The sequence below is a fragment of the Montipora foliosa genome, chromosome 7 (genome assembly GCF_036669935.1).
Source record: "Montipora foliosa isolate CH-2021 chromosome 7, ASM3666993v2, whole genome shotgun sequence".
Classification (NCBI taxonomy): Eukaryota; Metazoa; Cnidaria; class Anthozoa; order Scleractinia; family Acroporidae; genus Montipora; species Montipora foliosa.
In genome coordinates, this window is record NC_090875.1 from 31,797,110 (window position 1) to 31,813,878 (window position 16,769).

Below are 16,769 nucleotides of genomic sequence, written 5' to 3' on the forward strand. Positions count from 1 at the left end.
TTTACCCTTCGTGCCAAACACTGAAAAAATGAATTCAGTTAATGTGTGTTTGTCTTTGTTACAGACTGGAAAACCGCTCATGTTCCGTTCGGAACCACCCCAAACTCGACGTAAACATCAAGATGCGGACAAAAAGCAAGACAAAGAAGAGGAAGAACTCAAATACTTTTTTACATGAATCAGCTTCATTTTTTGCCTTCAATAGCAAGATAGCAAAATCAGCCGTGACATGACCCTCCTCCCCCATGAAAAGATTTTTTAAAATGTTACATAAGCACATTGTGGATATGAAGTATTTAATTGTAGTAAAGGTGAATTTTTAATTTCTTTTCCTACGTACATAATTTTGTGGCACTTAAGCGTTTATTGTCCCTCGTACAGACTTTTTTTTTTGTCGTCAACGTTTATGCAAAGCGCGTTTTGAAAAAAAAACTACTTATGTCGATTCAGCCTCGTTTTCAAAGCGAGACACGGACGCCTGTTTCTGTCTTGAAATTAGCTTTCTTGTATCAGACGCCATATTCGCTACTTGCACAAATCCCCTAATACACCTCTCCTGGGGGAGCATAACCCCAGAGCCCCCTGGGTAGCTCGTACCTTAGACGATCCAGAGGCGCCTTCCGGCGCCAAAAAAATGTCACGTCCGGTGCTTCCAGAAATATGTCCGCTATTGACAAAACTGTCGAAAACCCTGAATTTACCTGTTTCACGTATAATTTCGTTTGAAGTATGCACAGAGTGATGGTGAATGTGCTACTACCACTGTTATCGTCATCATAATTCTTGGGTTTCACTCACGTGACGAACCGCCATGTTTTTCAACGAAAACACAAGAATACGTTAGCATAACAATAGCTTTCAATTCCCGGAGGACTGGATCGGGACACCAACATGGCCGCCATTTCATTGTTTGGGGACACCAACATGGCGGCCGTAACATCATGTGAAATCCAAGAATGGGGAGCTTATGCAACAGGACGGCTGTAAGACTTAGGACGCCAGAATGACGAAAAAATGTCGCGCGAGACTGTGCATTCCGATTCTTACGCGACATTTTTTCGTCATTCTGCCGTCCTATTGCGTAAGCTCCCTACGACAACGGCGGCGGCAACGAGAACATAACAAATTTCAATATTTAATGGCTAAAAAAAAGCTTTGCACACCCTGCACGTACGTTTCTCACTTTTGTCAATTTCTTTGCCGTTGTCTGCAAAATAGCTAAGTTTGAGATTTTATGAGGACGTCGGCACGTGATAAATCTTCATTTTCTTCCCATTCTTGAGGAACTACCACACCGTTGTCATATTTAACCCTTTGATTACTATCTGGCAAAATACGTCCAGCTTTATCCACGGTCCCATCTACCCCTTGTGACGTCATCACTTTTAACGGTCAGGAACAGCTTTGTCCACTAACTTGTGCAGGGAGAAGAGATATTTCAAACTATACCAGAATGAGCACAAATCAGTCAAGGAAACTGGAGAAACGGCCAAAAAAAACCATGTAACACTGACCTGAAAATCTACATGAAAAGCTTGCTCCATTACCCACCTACCTTTCTGAGCACCTAATTCTAAGATGATGAAAGGTTTCTCAGAAACTCTTCCCACCAAAATAAAGCCTACCAAATGCCCAGCAAGTTGAAAAAAAAATGAGGCAAGGAAAGCGAAGAGAGGGAAGGAGAGAAAGCGAAAATGTCGAAATTTTGCTTTCTGCGCATGCCCGAACTTTGCAAGCGCTTGTTTTGCACCTGGCTGAAAAGGCCGCGGAGTGTATCACCTGGAAACGGGTTTGTCGGGAGATTTAGCTCTTAAACGGCACGACAGTGACCAAAAAACCCCTCAACTAGCTTCAAAACGTGTTTTTCGGCCAAATCTCTAGTAGCTAAAGGGTTAAAAGGTTGAAATATTAAATCAAGGAGTGATCACAATAACGCGAATTTATATTTTGAGATGACGTTCTCGTTGCCGTCCCCGTCGTCGTGTCTTAAGCCCCATTTACACGAGCAATTTTCCCTTGACAAGTTTGCCTTGACAAGGAAAAATTGACAAGTCAGAAATTTGCTCGTGTAGCAAACAACAAGGAAAATGTGACAAGGATATTACTTGTCAAGTGCACTTGTCAAGGAAAACTTGTCATATTTTTATTTACACTACCAAGGAAAACTTGTCAAGGAAAACTTGCTAGTGTGTACAGTCGGCAAGTTTTCCTTGACAAGTGGACTTGTCAAGGAAAACTTGCTAGTGTAAATGAGGCTTTAAGTTCCCGACATCAGTTGGAGACCGCATGCACATCTACGAGACTGAATATAGCCGTTATTTTGCATGACTCCACACGACTCGGAAACGCGACTTTCTCACCTGTGAACAGTCCTGGTTAAAATTTGTAAGATTTCGATGTGAATGATCATTCAATTAACTACAAACTAAGAAAAGGCCAGGCGTCAGTTCTTCGACCAACGAAGAACCTTATTCAGTGGATCAGTACAAAGCACAACGTTGTCCAATGGTTTCGTACACGCCTTTACATAGACATACTTATATTAGAGCGTGCATATTCGCGGTGACGTGAGAAACCATTAAAATCTGTAGGATACTAACCTGTACAATGCCCTGTGAACAACTGTGACCAGAACGGCAGAAGCGGTCAAAGGACAGGGTACCAGTGGCCTCTTTGATTTAGGAGTGCTAAAATGGCGTTTATGATCCACAACGGCAACTTAGGTATTAAAGTCGAAGCGAAATGCAAGAGTTTGAAGGGTTTCTAAGCGAAGTCAAGCGGGAATACCAAGTTTTGTTCTTCCAAGATCAGCGAGCAACGAGCACTTGACGAACACCGGCTGTTTTTTTCACAGGCGCCCCAAGCTCAGTGTGAGCATGGCTGACAAAATGTAAGGGCTTGTATGGGAATCCCGACAAAAAGCTTAAGAAGATAATTATATGAAAGAAATCTCAATTAAAAAGCCTAACCTTGTTGCCACTGTGGATAGCTTCCTTCCCGATCCGACGGGATTTGAGCCATTTTTCAATTTCTGGGTTGTCAACGGTTATAATAAAATCTTAAGGCAAGAGACTAAATTCTCAGGTGCCACCAATTTGAGTCAAATTTTCCTGGATTAAATGTCCCCACGGTCACAATTCCACATCAGAATAAATTGACAAAGATTGAACTTTCATCTAAACTCATCATCAACGCAATAGCAGTCCTGCGAGCAACGTCAGGCTTTAACACCAAAGTGGCCACGGCTTCGACCGTTGATAACAAACTAAGACTTACCGGGGTGGCACACCGTAGTTTGTCAACCGCAAATTTCTTTATTCCCCTGGGTCTTCCGATATGACTGCATTGTCTCAGTGGCATCGTCCAATCACAGCGAAGCCAGAACGTAAGAAATGTCTTTGTGATGTGCCTGCGTATGTCTGACCACAATGACTTGCACAACATCGCATCTGAGTTCTCATCAAGTTTTCTCGATTTCGCTCGCATTTGCTCGCTTTTTTCGCTAATATTTCGTACTTTCTAAACTTTTGGAGTTTAAGGAATTTAATAAAACAATTATTCCAGTCGCGCTTGTTGGATATGAGACTGGTTATAGCCAATTCGGCGCTACGCGCCTCATGGCTATTTACCATCTCATATCCAACGCGCGCTCATAGAATAATTGTTAAATAAATGCACATAAGTACTGTATGTTAAAAATAGCATTTTTATTGAAAAAGCAAACTACATGTACGGTTTGAATCTAACAAAAATTGCAATTAAAATGTGATCTCGTGAAGAGTGTTTTAGTAAAGGCTTCCCAAAATGTTTACAATAAAAGAGAGTTTAATCAGTTATTTTCCTGGATAACATATCACTTCGAAATCATAAACAGATTTGTTGATTGGCAGAAACACCGAAATGATTTCAGGTACAGATGAGAAAAAAAATTGAAATGTACATTACTGGTATATCAAATAAATATTTTACAAGGAGTTCTGCTTTTCACTGCTCATTCTCTCATCTCACCATCTTCTTCTTCTTCATCGATTCCACGTACATATAGCACATTGTTACACCTGTAAAAACATTTTGAAGCCAAGCTTGAATTAATTGTTACAGAATAAATTATTATCACCCGGTAACCCTGGAGTTTATCACTAGTAAGTGCCGTTATGAATTTACTCCTCAGTTAACCCCTTGACCTTTGAACCCCCTACCCCCCCCCCCCCCCCAATCCCAACTGACAACTCATGAGTAAAATCGTCCGATGTTAGACAAAGTGAAATCTACTAGTACGAAAACTACCGATCTGTGGAATGGGCCCCCAATTATTGAGTCACTGCCCCGCCTACTTTCGCTTGTAAATAGTTCAAATTCTTGAGAGATGTTGTATTCGGTGCTACATTTTAGGCCAGGGAACAAAACTTACACCCAAAGTAACAGCGAGTGTAAGTTAATGACTCCTTAATTGGTTAATTGATTGACTGATTGACTGATTCCTTCACTTGTTGACTTCCACACTTGTCATTTGAGAAAGCTCTCGCCTCCTTTTCAAGGAATGCCAGGCTGACAATAGCTTACTACACATACATTAATTTTATTATACAAAGAAATCCTTACCTGATAAGAACTTCACCCAAGTTCCCAGTCATTGAACCATCCTGGTACTCTTCTGTATTAGCAAGCTGTCCAGATCAAAAGTGTAAAATAATTATGATAAGATACATGATTGTACTTTTACATGTACTGTATCTTTCCAAAAATACCTCTGTACATCTACACCCAGTATGTCGTGCCACATGTGCATTAATACAGCAGCTGCTGCTGTAAATTGCGTATTAATTTTCAAGAAAATCACAAACAGACATGATGTTAGAAAAAGCTTGACCTTTGCCCCTATATTGTGCCATGATCCATAATAATAATTATTATGATTCTCCATTTTGGATTTTGTATCCATGGTATCCTAAAGGTAGATCAGTAAAGGTAAATTTGGGTGTCAAGTAAATTGAATAAACACTACTCTAGTGCCTTGGAACCATGGTTTGGTTTGGACCATAGTAGGCAAATGTAGACAAATTGAAGAACAATTATAACAATAAAAGACCTGGAACTTAAGGATGTATCTGTTATCCCGGTCATGGTTGGAGCACTTGGGACAATGAGCAAGCATTTGAATGCATGGGTTGGGAAGATGGGATTATCTGGAATAACAGATTCACTCTAAAAGGCAAGTTTGCAGGGCAACACCAACATCAGCAAGTGAATATATCACAATCAAGCCATGCTACTCATGACCAGTATCCACAAGAGTGAAATTGTCATTCAAATTCTTCTTTGGAGCTTCTGAGATTTGAATGGAATCTTTGAAGATTTTTCTGAAAGTCGCTACGGAAAATGCACAATAACTGAATTACAATGTACAATTCATCAAACGCTTGTAATAGTTTTCACTTTTCAAACACCAATAATAAAACAAAAGTTCACTGTCAGCTAACTATAATTTTTTTGATAATTTACATCAAGAGTTCAAAACTACCACGCAAATTCAAATATTCAGTTCAAATTTCAAAACTACAACACTGTACATGTCGCATGTGACATAGCTTGACTGTAAACATCAACCACCAGAGTGTACTTTATACCAATGATCTGCTGACGTCAAACAAATCACTTGACTCTGGCGATGACTTCCGCTCAGGTTGTCAAAATGTCAGTCAATGTCATCTCAAACAGTCCTTCTCAGGACTACATGTACACTCACCCAGACGAACCTACTTCTAACGCATTTAACTACTGCTTGTTACGTTATTCAGTCTCTGACCTGGAGGTTCATGTATCCGTCAACTGACACTAAGTATCCTTTGTACTCCATTCCCCATTTCAGCTTCACCATCACCGGTTTGCCAGTAAGGCCATTGAGAAAGGGTTTGGGGTTTAAGGGCATTGTCTGAGAAATAAAGCACTATGGTGTAAAGCTGTGAATTCAATAAGATGCAAACAGGTGGCACAGTCTTCAGCACAATCCCAGCATTGATAAAGGTAAGGGTAACTAATCACTGTAACAAAGTTTAGCAAGCTGATGTTTCACTAATGGCTCAAGCATCAGAGCCTGGAAATCTTTCTTAAACTATTGACTCTTAACCCTTTCACCCCCATGGGGTTCCCCATTGATGAGTAAAATCGTCTGGCGTTAGACAGAGTAAAATCAATAAGTGGCACTCTTGGGAGTGAAAGGGTTAATGGGGACATAGTTTTTGAGTGAATCTAGCTGTTGTTAACCCTTTCACCCACATGGGGGTTCCCCATTGACGAGTAAAATCGTCTGGCGTTAGACAGAGTAAAATCAATAAGTGGCACTCTTGGGAGTGAAAGGGTTAATGGGGACATAGTTTTTGAGTGAATCTAGCTGTTGTTAACCCTTTCACCCACATGGGGGTTCCCCATTGACGAGTAAAATCGTCTGGCGTTAGACAGAGTAAAATATATAAGTGGCACTCTTGGGAGTGAAAGGGTTAAAGGGGACATAGTTTTTGAGTGAATCTAGCTGTTGTTAACCCTTTCACCCCCGTGGGGTTCCCCATTGACGAGTAAAATCGTCTGGCGTTAGACAGAGTAAAATCTATAAGTGGCACTCTTGGGAGTGAAAGGGTTAAACCCCCAATCCACCCACCCCCCGCCCCAATTTCACAAGTCAAATCATCTGGAATTAGACTGAATAAATCATTCCTAGAAGTCAATGACTTAAAAGGTAACAGTTTTTTGAGTGGATGCAGAGCTGTCAAAGGGGACTATTTTGAGTGGATGTATTGGTTGCTAACCCATTGACTCATAAACTGTCCCTCGTTGATGAGTAAAGATTAATAAGAGAGTAAAATCTATTGAGTCTTCGGGGGTATTTACAAGAGACTGCGACCAACTCAGATCAGCAGCAACAAGATGCTTTAGTGCCTGGTTTTGCGATGAATCGATATGTTCTTTCCAATAAATATATGGCTGACCCAAAAGCATACAGGCTTGAAATTTCTTGACCCAGTCTGAGATTTGCTGTGATTTACATGAGAACGTTACGAACTCAGACCGGTACGAGAATTTCTTGTCTCGGTCCAGCAACCAAGACAAAGTCAGACCATTCTGAGTTCATTGTCTGGCTCGTCTCATGTAAATTAAAAAGAAATGTATGGAAGCCGATACGAACTCATGCCGGTCTGCACTCGTCCCAGTCTCATGTACTTGTAAATATCCCCTTACTCCTCGTTGTTAAGGTGGTTAATTTACATTTCTGAAACCAAATTTTCCTGTTTCATTCCCAACCGGAACATTCTATTTATAATCCGAGGGCCATCAGAATCTTTTTTCAAAGGCACCGACAAGAAAAACGAAGGGTTAGGAAAGGTTTTTCAAAGGGTTCCGACAAAAGCCCGCGAAGTAGGAATCTTACTCATCCATACCCTGTGGTCGAATCATAATGGCACGTATCACCGACGTCGAACCACTGTTTTTTCAGAAACTAAACCTTTCTCAATCTCGGCATTACCTGGCTTCGAAAGATTTAACCGGTATGGTTGATTTATTAAATGATAACTAGACAAACTACGTACAATTCAAAGTGTATAAATTGTCCCTTTGACGTTTCAAGGAGTGGAACTTTGCAGTGTATTACAATCCTGCTGCCAGAGATCTCGGTCTTTCGTCAACAATTTTTACAAACAAGACCACGAAAACATAAAGACAGCTTACTTACCGCCATGATGAAGGATTGTGCTTGAATTTAGTATCCTGCGCTGCAAATATGTTGTGAAGAAAACGAATTTACTTGAAGAACCACGTGGTTTCACTTGTTTGAAATTATGCTTTTGTTTGGTCAGCGGTTGATCTCAGATTTAATAGGTACGTCATGTCTCCAGTATCACTGGCGCGATCGATTGGGGACAAAATTGCGAAATTTTCGGTCCAGAATCAAATGGAACAGTCGTTTTCAGAACGTTCATTTCGAAAATTTTAGTCAATCTCTCGAGGTTTTCCATTTTTCCAAATATCCGAAATTATGGAAAGTTCCTGGGGCGCGATCCTTTTTGAGGAAAAAATCGGAATTCTCGGTTCAGAATCAAATGGAATAGTAATTTTCGGATCATTCGTTTCGAAAACGTTGGGAAACCTCTCGAAGTTGACATTTTTTTTCGATTTGACGGCTGGATATTTCGGACTTCTTGTCCAAATGGATCGCGACCCAGAGTTCTCCACTGGAGTTCTTTTTTCCCAGCAAATCTTTCGCTCCCAGTCGTTCATTTCAAACACGTGGATATTTTTCTTACTATAGTAAGATCTAAAGCGGACAATTTCTCCCAGCTTCCTACAGGTATGGCTGTCTTAAACTCGTTCGAAACTTCTTTGGAAATTTGTTCTGTTTAAGTCAAAACATAGGCCGTCGATTTGAGCGGTTTATCTCGTTTACGATACACACGGACGTGCCGTTTTGCACTCGAGTTCTTGCACGCGATTCTTCACGCGTTTAATTGCTCGTTGAATATACAGTTTGTAAACCAAGGGTATTTTTTCAAATTTAAACCGTCGTGATCTAATTTATCTGTTAGCGTGTTTTGGTCTATACGTTGTGCTTGCGATGTCATCAAGGTCAAAGTGCTACAGATGTGGGAAAATGGGACATTTTGCGAAGGAATGTACATTGGAGAATTCAGGTGGTGCGTCCTTTGGAGGTAAGCGCGCTTCAAGCATTGTTGATCATTGGCTCTGATCTCAGGATACCTCCTATTTTATTTCCATTTTTCAATATTATTGTTTCACTCCACGATCTCGCCAGCTATTGAAGTCTCTTATCTCTGTGACAATTTACTACAAAATAAACTTTGTATGGCCTGGGAGGTGTGTACTTTCATAATTAAGAATGTAACAGTTACTATGGTATCAAATTCGCTTAACAGTGTAACTTTTATGAGCAATCATTAGTAGGCTTCATTTCGTGGAATTGGATTGACGTGTCCCAAGCATTTATTTTTTAAAAAGTATTATAATTTCTTATTGATGGACCAGAGCTTTATAGACCAAGTTCAATATATTAAAATTCAGTTGTAAACAAAAGGCATCATCTCAAGGCTCTGGGGAATAAATATAAGGATTTGTATGAGTCTATTCCCCAGAGCCTCGAGATGATGCCTTTTGTTTAGGACTGAATTTTAATATACCGAAAGTGGGCGATTCTATTTTACGTTCATCCAAAATGATGGCTTTCTTGGTAGACACCTAACAATCTTTTTACAACATCACCTGTTCTCACTGCACTATTCAAACAACTTGTAGCTCTTATTGTTCTAGTGTGTATTCCAAGTCTGTGTTTGTTTGGTAACCAGTTTTTTTACTGAGAAGTCATTTCCCCAACACCCAGCTTGCTAACAGGGTCAGTTGTTTTTGCTAACTGTAAATGAGTGTTGTGACCTTGATAGCATGTGTATTATATGTATATATATATATATATATATATAATGTGAAATGACGTGATAAATTGATCATCAGCTAAAAGTGCTCAATGGGTTTACCAGAGCTTTGAATAGATACGTAGACTTGAACTAGGTCAAAAACATTTATTTGCTACTCCGAGTTTCATGCTTCTCACGAAGCAATCATCAGGCAACTCTGATGATTGCTTCGTGAGAAGCATGAAACTCAGGTATCAGGCAACTCTGATGATTGCTTCGTGAGAAGCATGAAACTCGGAGTAGCAAATAAATGTTTTTGACCTAGTTCAAGTCTACGTATCTACATGTATATATATATATATACCGGTATGTATTTCAGAGAGTGCTTAACTCTTAGAGGAGCATTGACAATAATAAGAAACTTGTTCAAGACTTCAGAAGTCTGAAGTCTTGGACCAGCTTAAGGTTAATAAAAAGAAAGGTTCTAGACCCCTGGGGTGTAATGTGATAATGATTGTGGAGAAAAATTGGTGTAGTAACAAATTCCCAAATCAAAACCCTTGAATACAGGCGTTTTCTGTTAAGTGTTAATTGCATCTATTTCTATTCCTAGACTTGAACTCTGATCTTTTATTCAAACCGTGAGGTTGAAGGGTGCAAAGTTGTGCACTCCACAAAGCTTCTCTTGTAAGCAGGCGATCGTTGAGGCTATTGTTTTGAACAAATTTGCAATTTGAGTGATCACAATTGCCTCACTGATCGCTGCCTTACAAGAGAAGCTTTCTGGAGTGCTCAAGTTTGCACCCTTCAACTTAACGGTTTGAATAAAAGATCAGTGAGTTCAACTCTAGAAATAGAATTAGATACAATTAGCACTTTATTTTTATCACCCTAGTGTTATCATTTTTTAGTTGTGCCAGAAAACACCTGAATTCGAGTGCTTTGATTTGGGATTTTGTTACTACACCAATTTTTCTCCACATTGCCACATTATGCCCTTGGGTGCTTTGACCTTTCTTTTTATACGGTTAATTTTTTTATTTTTTATTTTTATTGCATTGTAAAAAATTATTAGCCTATTTTAGATGTAGTGATGAGAGATTTTTATTCCAAGTATTTTAAACCATGTACGTGCTACACTTTTTACCGGAGAAGCCTGAAGGGCGAAACGTCTATTAAAAGTGTTTGACCACTGAAGAACTTTGTTGTTTGCTCTCTTCACACAAACTATATAGTTATACATAATTAAATATATGTCAGAAATCAAGTGAGGCCTTATGCCACTGCAGATGTGAAGGATGGTGGAGGAACCTTCACTGATCAACAGGAACAGAAACTTCTTTTTTTGTGCATCACCCAAGGACAGAGAAAAATATCTGATCTGGGTGAGGATCGAAGCCATGACTTCCAGATTATATCACTGTTGCTCTACCAACTGACCTACAAGGCGGTACGGGAGCAGGCCGTCAAAGCGGGCCGGCTCCAGTTGGGAGTAGGTGCAGAATTGGCTATAACACAGAGCATAGACAATGGCACGCTTGATACATTTCCATCCCACTTCCCCCTTGCCACCCCCATTGCAATGTTCAATTAGAATAGTTTTAGAAATAAGCTCAGCTCTATGGAAAGCCAGACATGTTTCAACTTTGTTCCAGGGGAGGGATTTGCTTTATTCTCCACAGTGGCTAGAGACAGTATCCAAACAATGTCACTTGGTTCTTTTTAAACTTTATTTGGCTCACAGTCGAAGGTCTGACTAGAAAAAAGGTCACTTAATGAAAGCTAATACAATACACGATAACATATTTGGCCCAGTTTCTCACAAGAGGGAGAAGTGGAAAAAGAGCATTATTAATACAATAATTATTGTAAGGTACTCTGATAAAGGAAGAGCTGTATTAAAAGAATGAGGAAACAAACAAACAAACTCATTTTAGGGTTTGGGGTCAGGGTAAGTCATTGTGCCAACCATATTTATTGGTACACTAGGTGCTCCGTGGGTGTAAATTGGGTTTCCATGTGGTACATGTTACACAAAAACAGGGGGCACTGAGTTGGGTGGTATTGAAGGTGAGGAAACAGGATTTTCCCAGGAGTAATGCTGGCTGGGCCAATCCAAAAATAACAAAGAAAAAAGGCTAGTAATCCAGTAGGTACTCCTGGTAGTAGTAGCATGGGCCCAGACTGTTTGGCCATTTTTTTAATCCACCAATCACAGCCCAACTTCAAAAAGAGGCAAACTGCCTCATATGGGCCCATATTACTACTCCGGGTAACTCCTACAATGGAAGAAGCAAGCCAGGGGATCGAGCTCCAATGTGGCATATTTCCCATCATCCCCAGAGCTGCTCAGTCTGGAAACGAAACACTGCAGTAGTTTTGTTTCGTTTTCTTGGGAACGAAACATGTCTATTTTGACTTTAGGTGAGGTGTTGTGGCCAATCAAACTAGATGACTTTGCAGGGGAGTGACAGGAAAGACCTATTGTGCAACTTTTCCATTTTCCTGACAAAGGAAAAAACTGAGAAATTCAACTGATTTTCTGACTGGATTGCCTATGGCAACCCGGCAGTGATTAGTAAGAATTTTTCAAAGGTACGGTCTTCCTCCTGTTACTAATGTTTGATAATGGTTCACAGTGCTCCAAATTAGTTGTCGTCCAGTCGTCCCAGATGACCAGAAAGTTTACCAGGCAACCGGTTTTTGGTAAAATGAAAAGCCTGGAGTCCTTGATTTTGAACAACAGACAACCAAGCCAAAAATAGAAATGAATTACATACATGTACACTGTATGCAGCACCCGACTCACTTGTCAGTTTTCTATTGCCAATGTCTGATAGTAGTGTGAAGTTAACAATAATTGATTATTTTGCTGACGCTGAGCATTTTCTTGTGTGTTGATTATCTGTGGTAATTTTGAGACAACGTGTTGGCGATAGAGATTGAAGACTCCAATTTGAAAAATAATCATGCTAAAACTTAAACACGGATTTCCACAAAAATTAAACCACAGGTGCCCACTGAGAAATATGGGGCTCCAACACTCAACATTGCGTGCATTTACATTGTGTAATCATACATGTAGGTGGTTTCCTAATGGGCAACCAAGCATTTATCAGCCCAACCATACAGTATATGGCTTTAGTTGGCCGGCTTTTGAAAGTCAGGGACAACCTGGAATTTTTTTTAATTTCAAGCACTAGGTTTGTTAGTGACACTGTCTCCATATCTTCAAATTTAAATCAACTCTTTCCCTTTTCACTGCTGTCAATCACTGTAGTGAAATGGGTCACAAGTTCATTGCAAAAGAATTAATGTATAAATTAATGTGTTCTTAATGCAAGAGTTTGACTGAGTGTTCAACTTCATTTGTTGCAGAGCTGCAATTATTCTAGTACGGCATTGAATGAAGTAATGTCAGTCTTCTGTGTGCTGTACCCTTTTGTACCTAGAAAAATAAGCAAAACACAAATGAATGTTAAATTTACTCATTGACTCTTGAACCGCGCGCCATTGACGAGTAAAATCGTCTGGTGTTAGAGAGTAAAATCTATGAAGTCTCACTCCTGGGAGTCAGTGGTTAATAGCAAGGGACATAATGTGGTAATATCACGCAAACCTCATGACAGTTTAGTACTGAACCAGTATACATGTTTTTGGGAAAAAACTTGTTTTGGCTTGCTCTTTTGGGTGAAGGTCAATTTTTAAACATCAAATTTTTGCATGCAAATTAATTAACTAAGATTTCTTTTGGTTGCAGACAAGTCTTGTTATGGGTGTGGAGAAACGGGGCATATATCAAGGAACTGCCCTAAAAAAAAAGGTAATAATATTTTTCGGGATCTGAAATTGCACCTTTCTGGTCGCCAATGCGACTAAAAAATTGAGTACTGGCGACCAGAATTTCACAACTGGTCGCCAGTGGGCGACCTGCTATCAAGTTCAGAGCTGTTTGCCAACAGGTGTCTCACTTTTTATGAAAATGAAACAAGTTTTCCCGTTCACTACCTCCATAACGTTGCAAGCCGCAACGTTTTTCTCATAAAATATGTATTGAAAGAGATTCAAGGGACTGATGCGAGGAATGTAGCACAGTAACAACATGGCGGCTTGTGTGCGACAGAACGTGACTGGTATTTCCATGGCTGAAATTTTTAACAAGCAAAGGGGCAGATGGATTTCTTTATTACATTTGAGGTCGGACATATTTTCTCTCCAAAGTGTCCGCTTTCGAAAGCAAAAAATAATGCTCTACACATACACAAGACCGTACGGTCGTTGCTTTCTGGTATCCATAAAAAAGTTCAAAACGTGCATTTTCAGGCGAAAACTTTTGGCGACCACAATTTGCCATTTGGCGACTAAAATTTTTTATCTAGGCGCCAGTTGCCCCCTGTATAAAAAAAATGCTGAGCTCAGTTCAGGTACATGTACATGTACTTTTATTAATTTTATGCCACATTTCATCTGATGATAGATCGTTATTACTGTCACACAGCAAAGAAATAAATTCAAAACTGTTCAATGAAAAAGGCCATGAAAACAAAATGTGATCCTAGACGGGAAAACAGTGAATAAGGTGAACGCACGCGCACGGCATGTTAGCACGTTGAAACAAAAGGAGCGTGACTCAACACGTTAGCTGCATGTTAGTAGCCTTCCTCATTAAAGTTGGAGTTGTGAGAACACTCACCTCCCACCAATGTGACCCAGGTTCGGTTCCCGGACCAACGCCATAAGTAAGTTGAGTTCTTGTTGGTTCTCCACTCTGCTCCTCCGGTTTTCACCCCTCGGCAAAAACCAGCATACAGCTGATTCCAGCTGGCTGTAAGCTGTGCTCCAAGGTCACACATGGACGGTATAGTGGCAGCCAAAGGCACTATAGTATGCTTTTGGTTCGACCTTGTTGAGCTGCGTTGTTGCTGTACTTACGATGGCAATTAGCGTGACAATTATTATTATTTTAAGACAAAATAGTTTCACTCCCTATTATGGGTTCCCCATCGATGAGTTAAGTCTTGCAAAGGTTATTAATTTTATTCATTCATTCATCCATTCATTGCTTTAGCGCATCGAATCTTTCCAGATCCATCAGGACGGGAATCACTCAATATCGCCGGGTTCACAGCATCTGTAAATAGTCTGTCTCTCTCAATGTTTTCAGTTACCGAAACCTGGTGAATTAGTGGAACTTTCTAGTAGAAACCATGCTTATCTAGCGTGAATAGTAACTGTTTTCAGGCTTGATTGTTCGGGCAGCAAATTAGGTGACCAAGATATTTCCTTTGCACTGATTTTACAAAGTCTGGTACAGGAATGGTGTTGCAAACGGCGTGGAGTTTCTTGGTTGACCATTTGAATGAGAAATTATTGTCATAACTACATTGGTTTCCCGACGAGCCGACGCTTGTCGTAGGTTCATTGAAAGCATCCAACCCAATAACCCACTTTATCATATTATAAAACATAACTGTGCTGTGAGGGTGAATAAGCCATATAATCTGCGACATAAAAGTGAAGCGAAAGTCCCATACAACACATTTCGATTTAGGAATTTCGTCACTTATAAATATTCGTAATATGTATTTAGTAATTAATCAAAATTCGATATATTTTAAACAAGCATAGTACAAATTGTAATAATTATGTTTATTATATACGCAGCTGTTCTTGACCACAACCTGTAATTCAGTCTTGACTGCGAGAGGTTGAAATAAACAAATCATTCATTCATTCATTCATTCATTCATTCATTCATTATACTTGCACTTATTGGTCACTTTCAATAATGAAAGACATGTACAGGGTACCACTTTGTTTACGAACTTCAAGGTAAAATTAATATGATTAACTGTTTTAATCAAAATTAGTATTCAAGGCTTTGATAAAATCAGGAAGAGTGCACTTGGCCTGTTTTGACAAAAAAATAATCATGGACAGATGGATGTACAGTACATGTACATGTACATGGCAATGAAGAATCTTAACTGGCAAGAGGCAGGCTTGCCCCTCATGCGGCCATTTTTAGGAGTCTCATTTCACCTTTCACCTTTCACCTCCTTCCAGGAAGGTGAAAAGTGACTTCCCTAAGAGTGACTGCATGTGGCTAGAGGCAGAAAAGCCCCAGCCAGTGATCTTAAGAGAGACTTGTGTAAATGTGTAAACATCCCCTAAACTAACAATCAACTGGCCTCTGACTTCTGACTTTTTCCTCAGACGAGTGCTACAACTGTGGCCAGACGGGTCACATGCAGAGAGATTGCCCAGAGGGCGACAGTAGAGGCAGTGATAGATCTGAAGTCACTTGCTACAAGTGCGGCAAGGAAGGCCACTTCCAACGGGACTGTTCAGAAAATGGCACAGGGAATTCTCCTGGAAGATGCTATCGCTGTAACAAATCAGGCCACTTTGCCAGAGACTGCCAAGATGACAGCCCTTCGGATACCCTATGCTACCGTTGTAACAAAAGGGGTCACTTTGCCCGCGAGTGTCCAAGCTCTGATCAGACGTGTTACAGCTGTGGAAAGACTGGCCACTTAAAGCGAGACTGCTCAGAAAATGATGTGACTTGTTACAGGTGTAATGAGACGGGACACTTTGCGAGAGATTGTCCCGAAAATTACGAGTGAGGAGGAACCCTTGCTGCACGTGGACATTCTTGGTTTGATTCCAAAGAATCACTTACAGTATTATTTTATGTGTGGGTTTTTAGAAGACTGTTGTCCAAGCATTAAGGTAATCAAGTGGAAGAGCAGGCTGGGTCTTGTTGAACAAGGCTGTATGCAAAATGCGGTCAGAAATTATAACATCCATGGGTGGATGATTCTTCAGTCTTGTAAAAATTGCAACAATTAGTATGTTTCGGTGTGAACAAATGTGTCATGCCATGATGAAATTAGCATCTTGAGTTGAAGTAATCTTAGGAAAACTCTTTTTTATGATTGTAGATGTATTTCATTCTAAACAAAATTCAAAATTAATTATGTCACTGGACAAGGTTGTTACATTGTTACTAACAATAATATTACTGTTTCTTGAATTCCTGGACAGATAGCATGAAAGCAACAGTTCTGTGCCAACTAGCAAAATACAAATTCCTGCAAAATAAAATGGCACCATGATGAATTGGAGTAAATTTATTGTCCCAAGAATTGTACATAAAATAATGGTAATGAAGGCATGGGTCCCTTAAAGCTCTTTTCGCTTCACATCTATCTTTTTCCACAGTTTCTGTCATTGTGGGTAACAGTATGGTTACATTCTATGGGCACCATTTTATTGCGCAGGAAGTGAAATTCAATGCAATTTCGGAACATAGGGACCTTCAAATTATTGTTTGGTGATTTCTTAGAA

General features: G+C 39.9%; 3 protein-coding genes across 3 annotated transcripts in view; 2 read left to right on the forward strand and 1 right to left on the reverse strand.

Annotated features, from left to right (window-relative positions):
• LOC138011810 (cilia- and flagella-associated protein 100-like) overlaps positions 1 to 327 on the forward strand; it is a 21,736-nt gene extending 21,409 nt beyond the window's left edge. Inside the window, exon 21 of the mRNA XM_068859021.1 lies at positions 65 to 327. Within this exon, the coding sequence (XP_068715122.1) occupies positions 65 to 178 (114 nt within the window). The 3' untranslated portion in view covers positions 179 to 327. The remainder of the gene's footprint in view (positions 1 to 64) is intronic.
• A 3,359-nt stretch (positions 328 to 3,686) lies between these two features.
• Positions 3,687 to 7,864, reverse strand: LOC138011812 (small nuclear ribonucleoprotein F). Its single transcript, XM_068859023.1, has 4 exons — positions 7,727 to 7,864; positions 5,807 to 5,932; positions 4,603 to 4,667; positions 3,687 to 4,058 (listed from the first exon to the last, which is right to left on the reverse strand). Exons 1-4 carry the CDS (start codon positions 7,730 to 7,732, stop codon positions 3,992 to 3,994), a joined length of 264 nt encoding a protein of 87 aa, XP_068715124.1. The 5' UTR covers positions 7,733 to 7,864; the 3' UTR covers positions 3,687 to 3,991.
• A 32-nt stretch (positions 7,865 to 7,896) lies between these two features.
• Positions 7,897 to 16,551, forward strand: LOC138011811 (DNA-binding protein HEXBP-like). Its single transcript, XM_068859022.1, has 4 exons — positions 7,897 to 8,341; positions 8,577 to 8,699; positions 13,177 to 13,239; positions 15,633 to 16,551. Exons 2-4 carry the CDS (start codon positions 8,606 to 8,608, stop codon positions 16,043 to 16,045), a joined length of 570 nt encoding a protein of 189 aa, XP_068715123.1. The 5' UTR covers positions 7,897 to 8,341; positions 8,577 to 8,605; the 3' UTR covers positions 16,046 to 16,551.
• Positions 16,552 to 16,769: the final 218 nt, after the last annotated feature.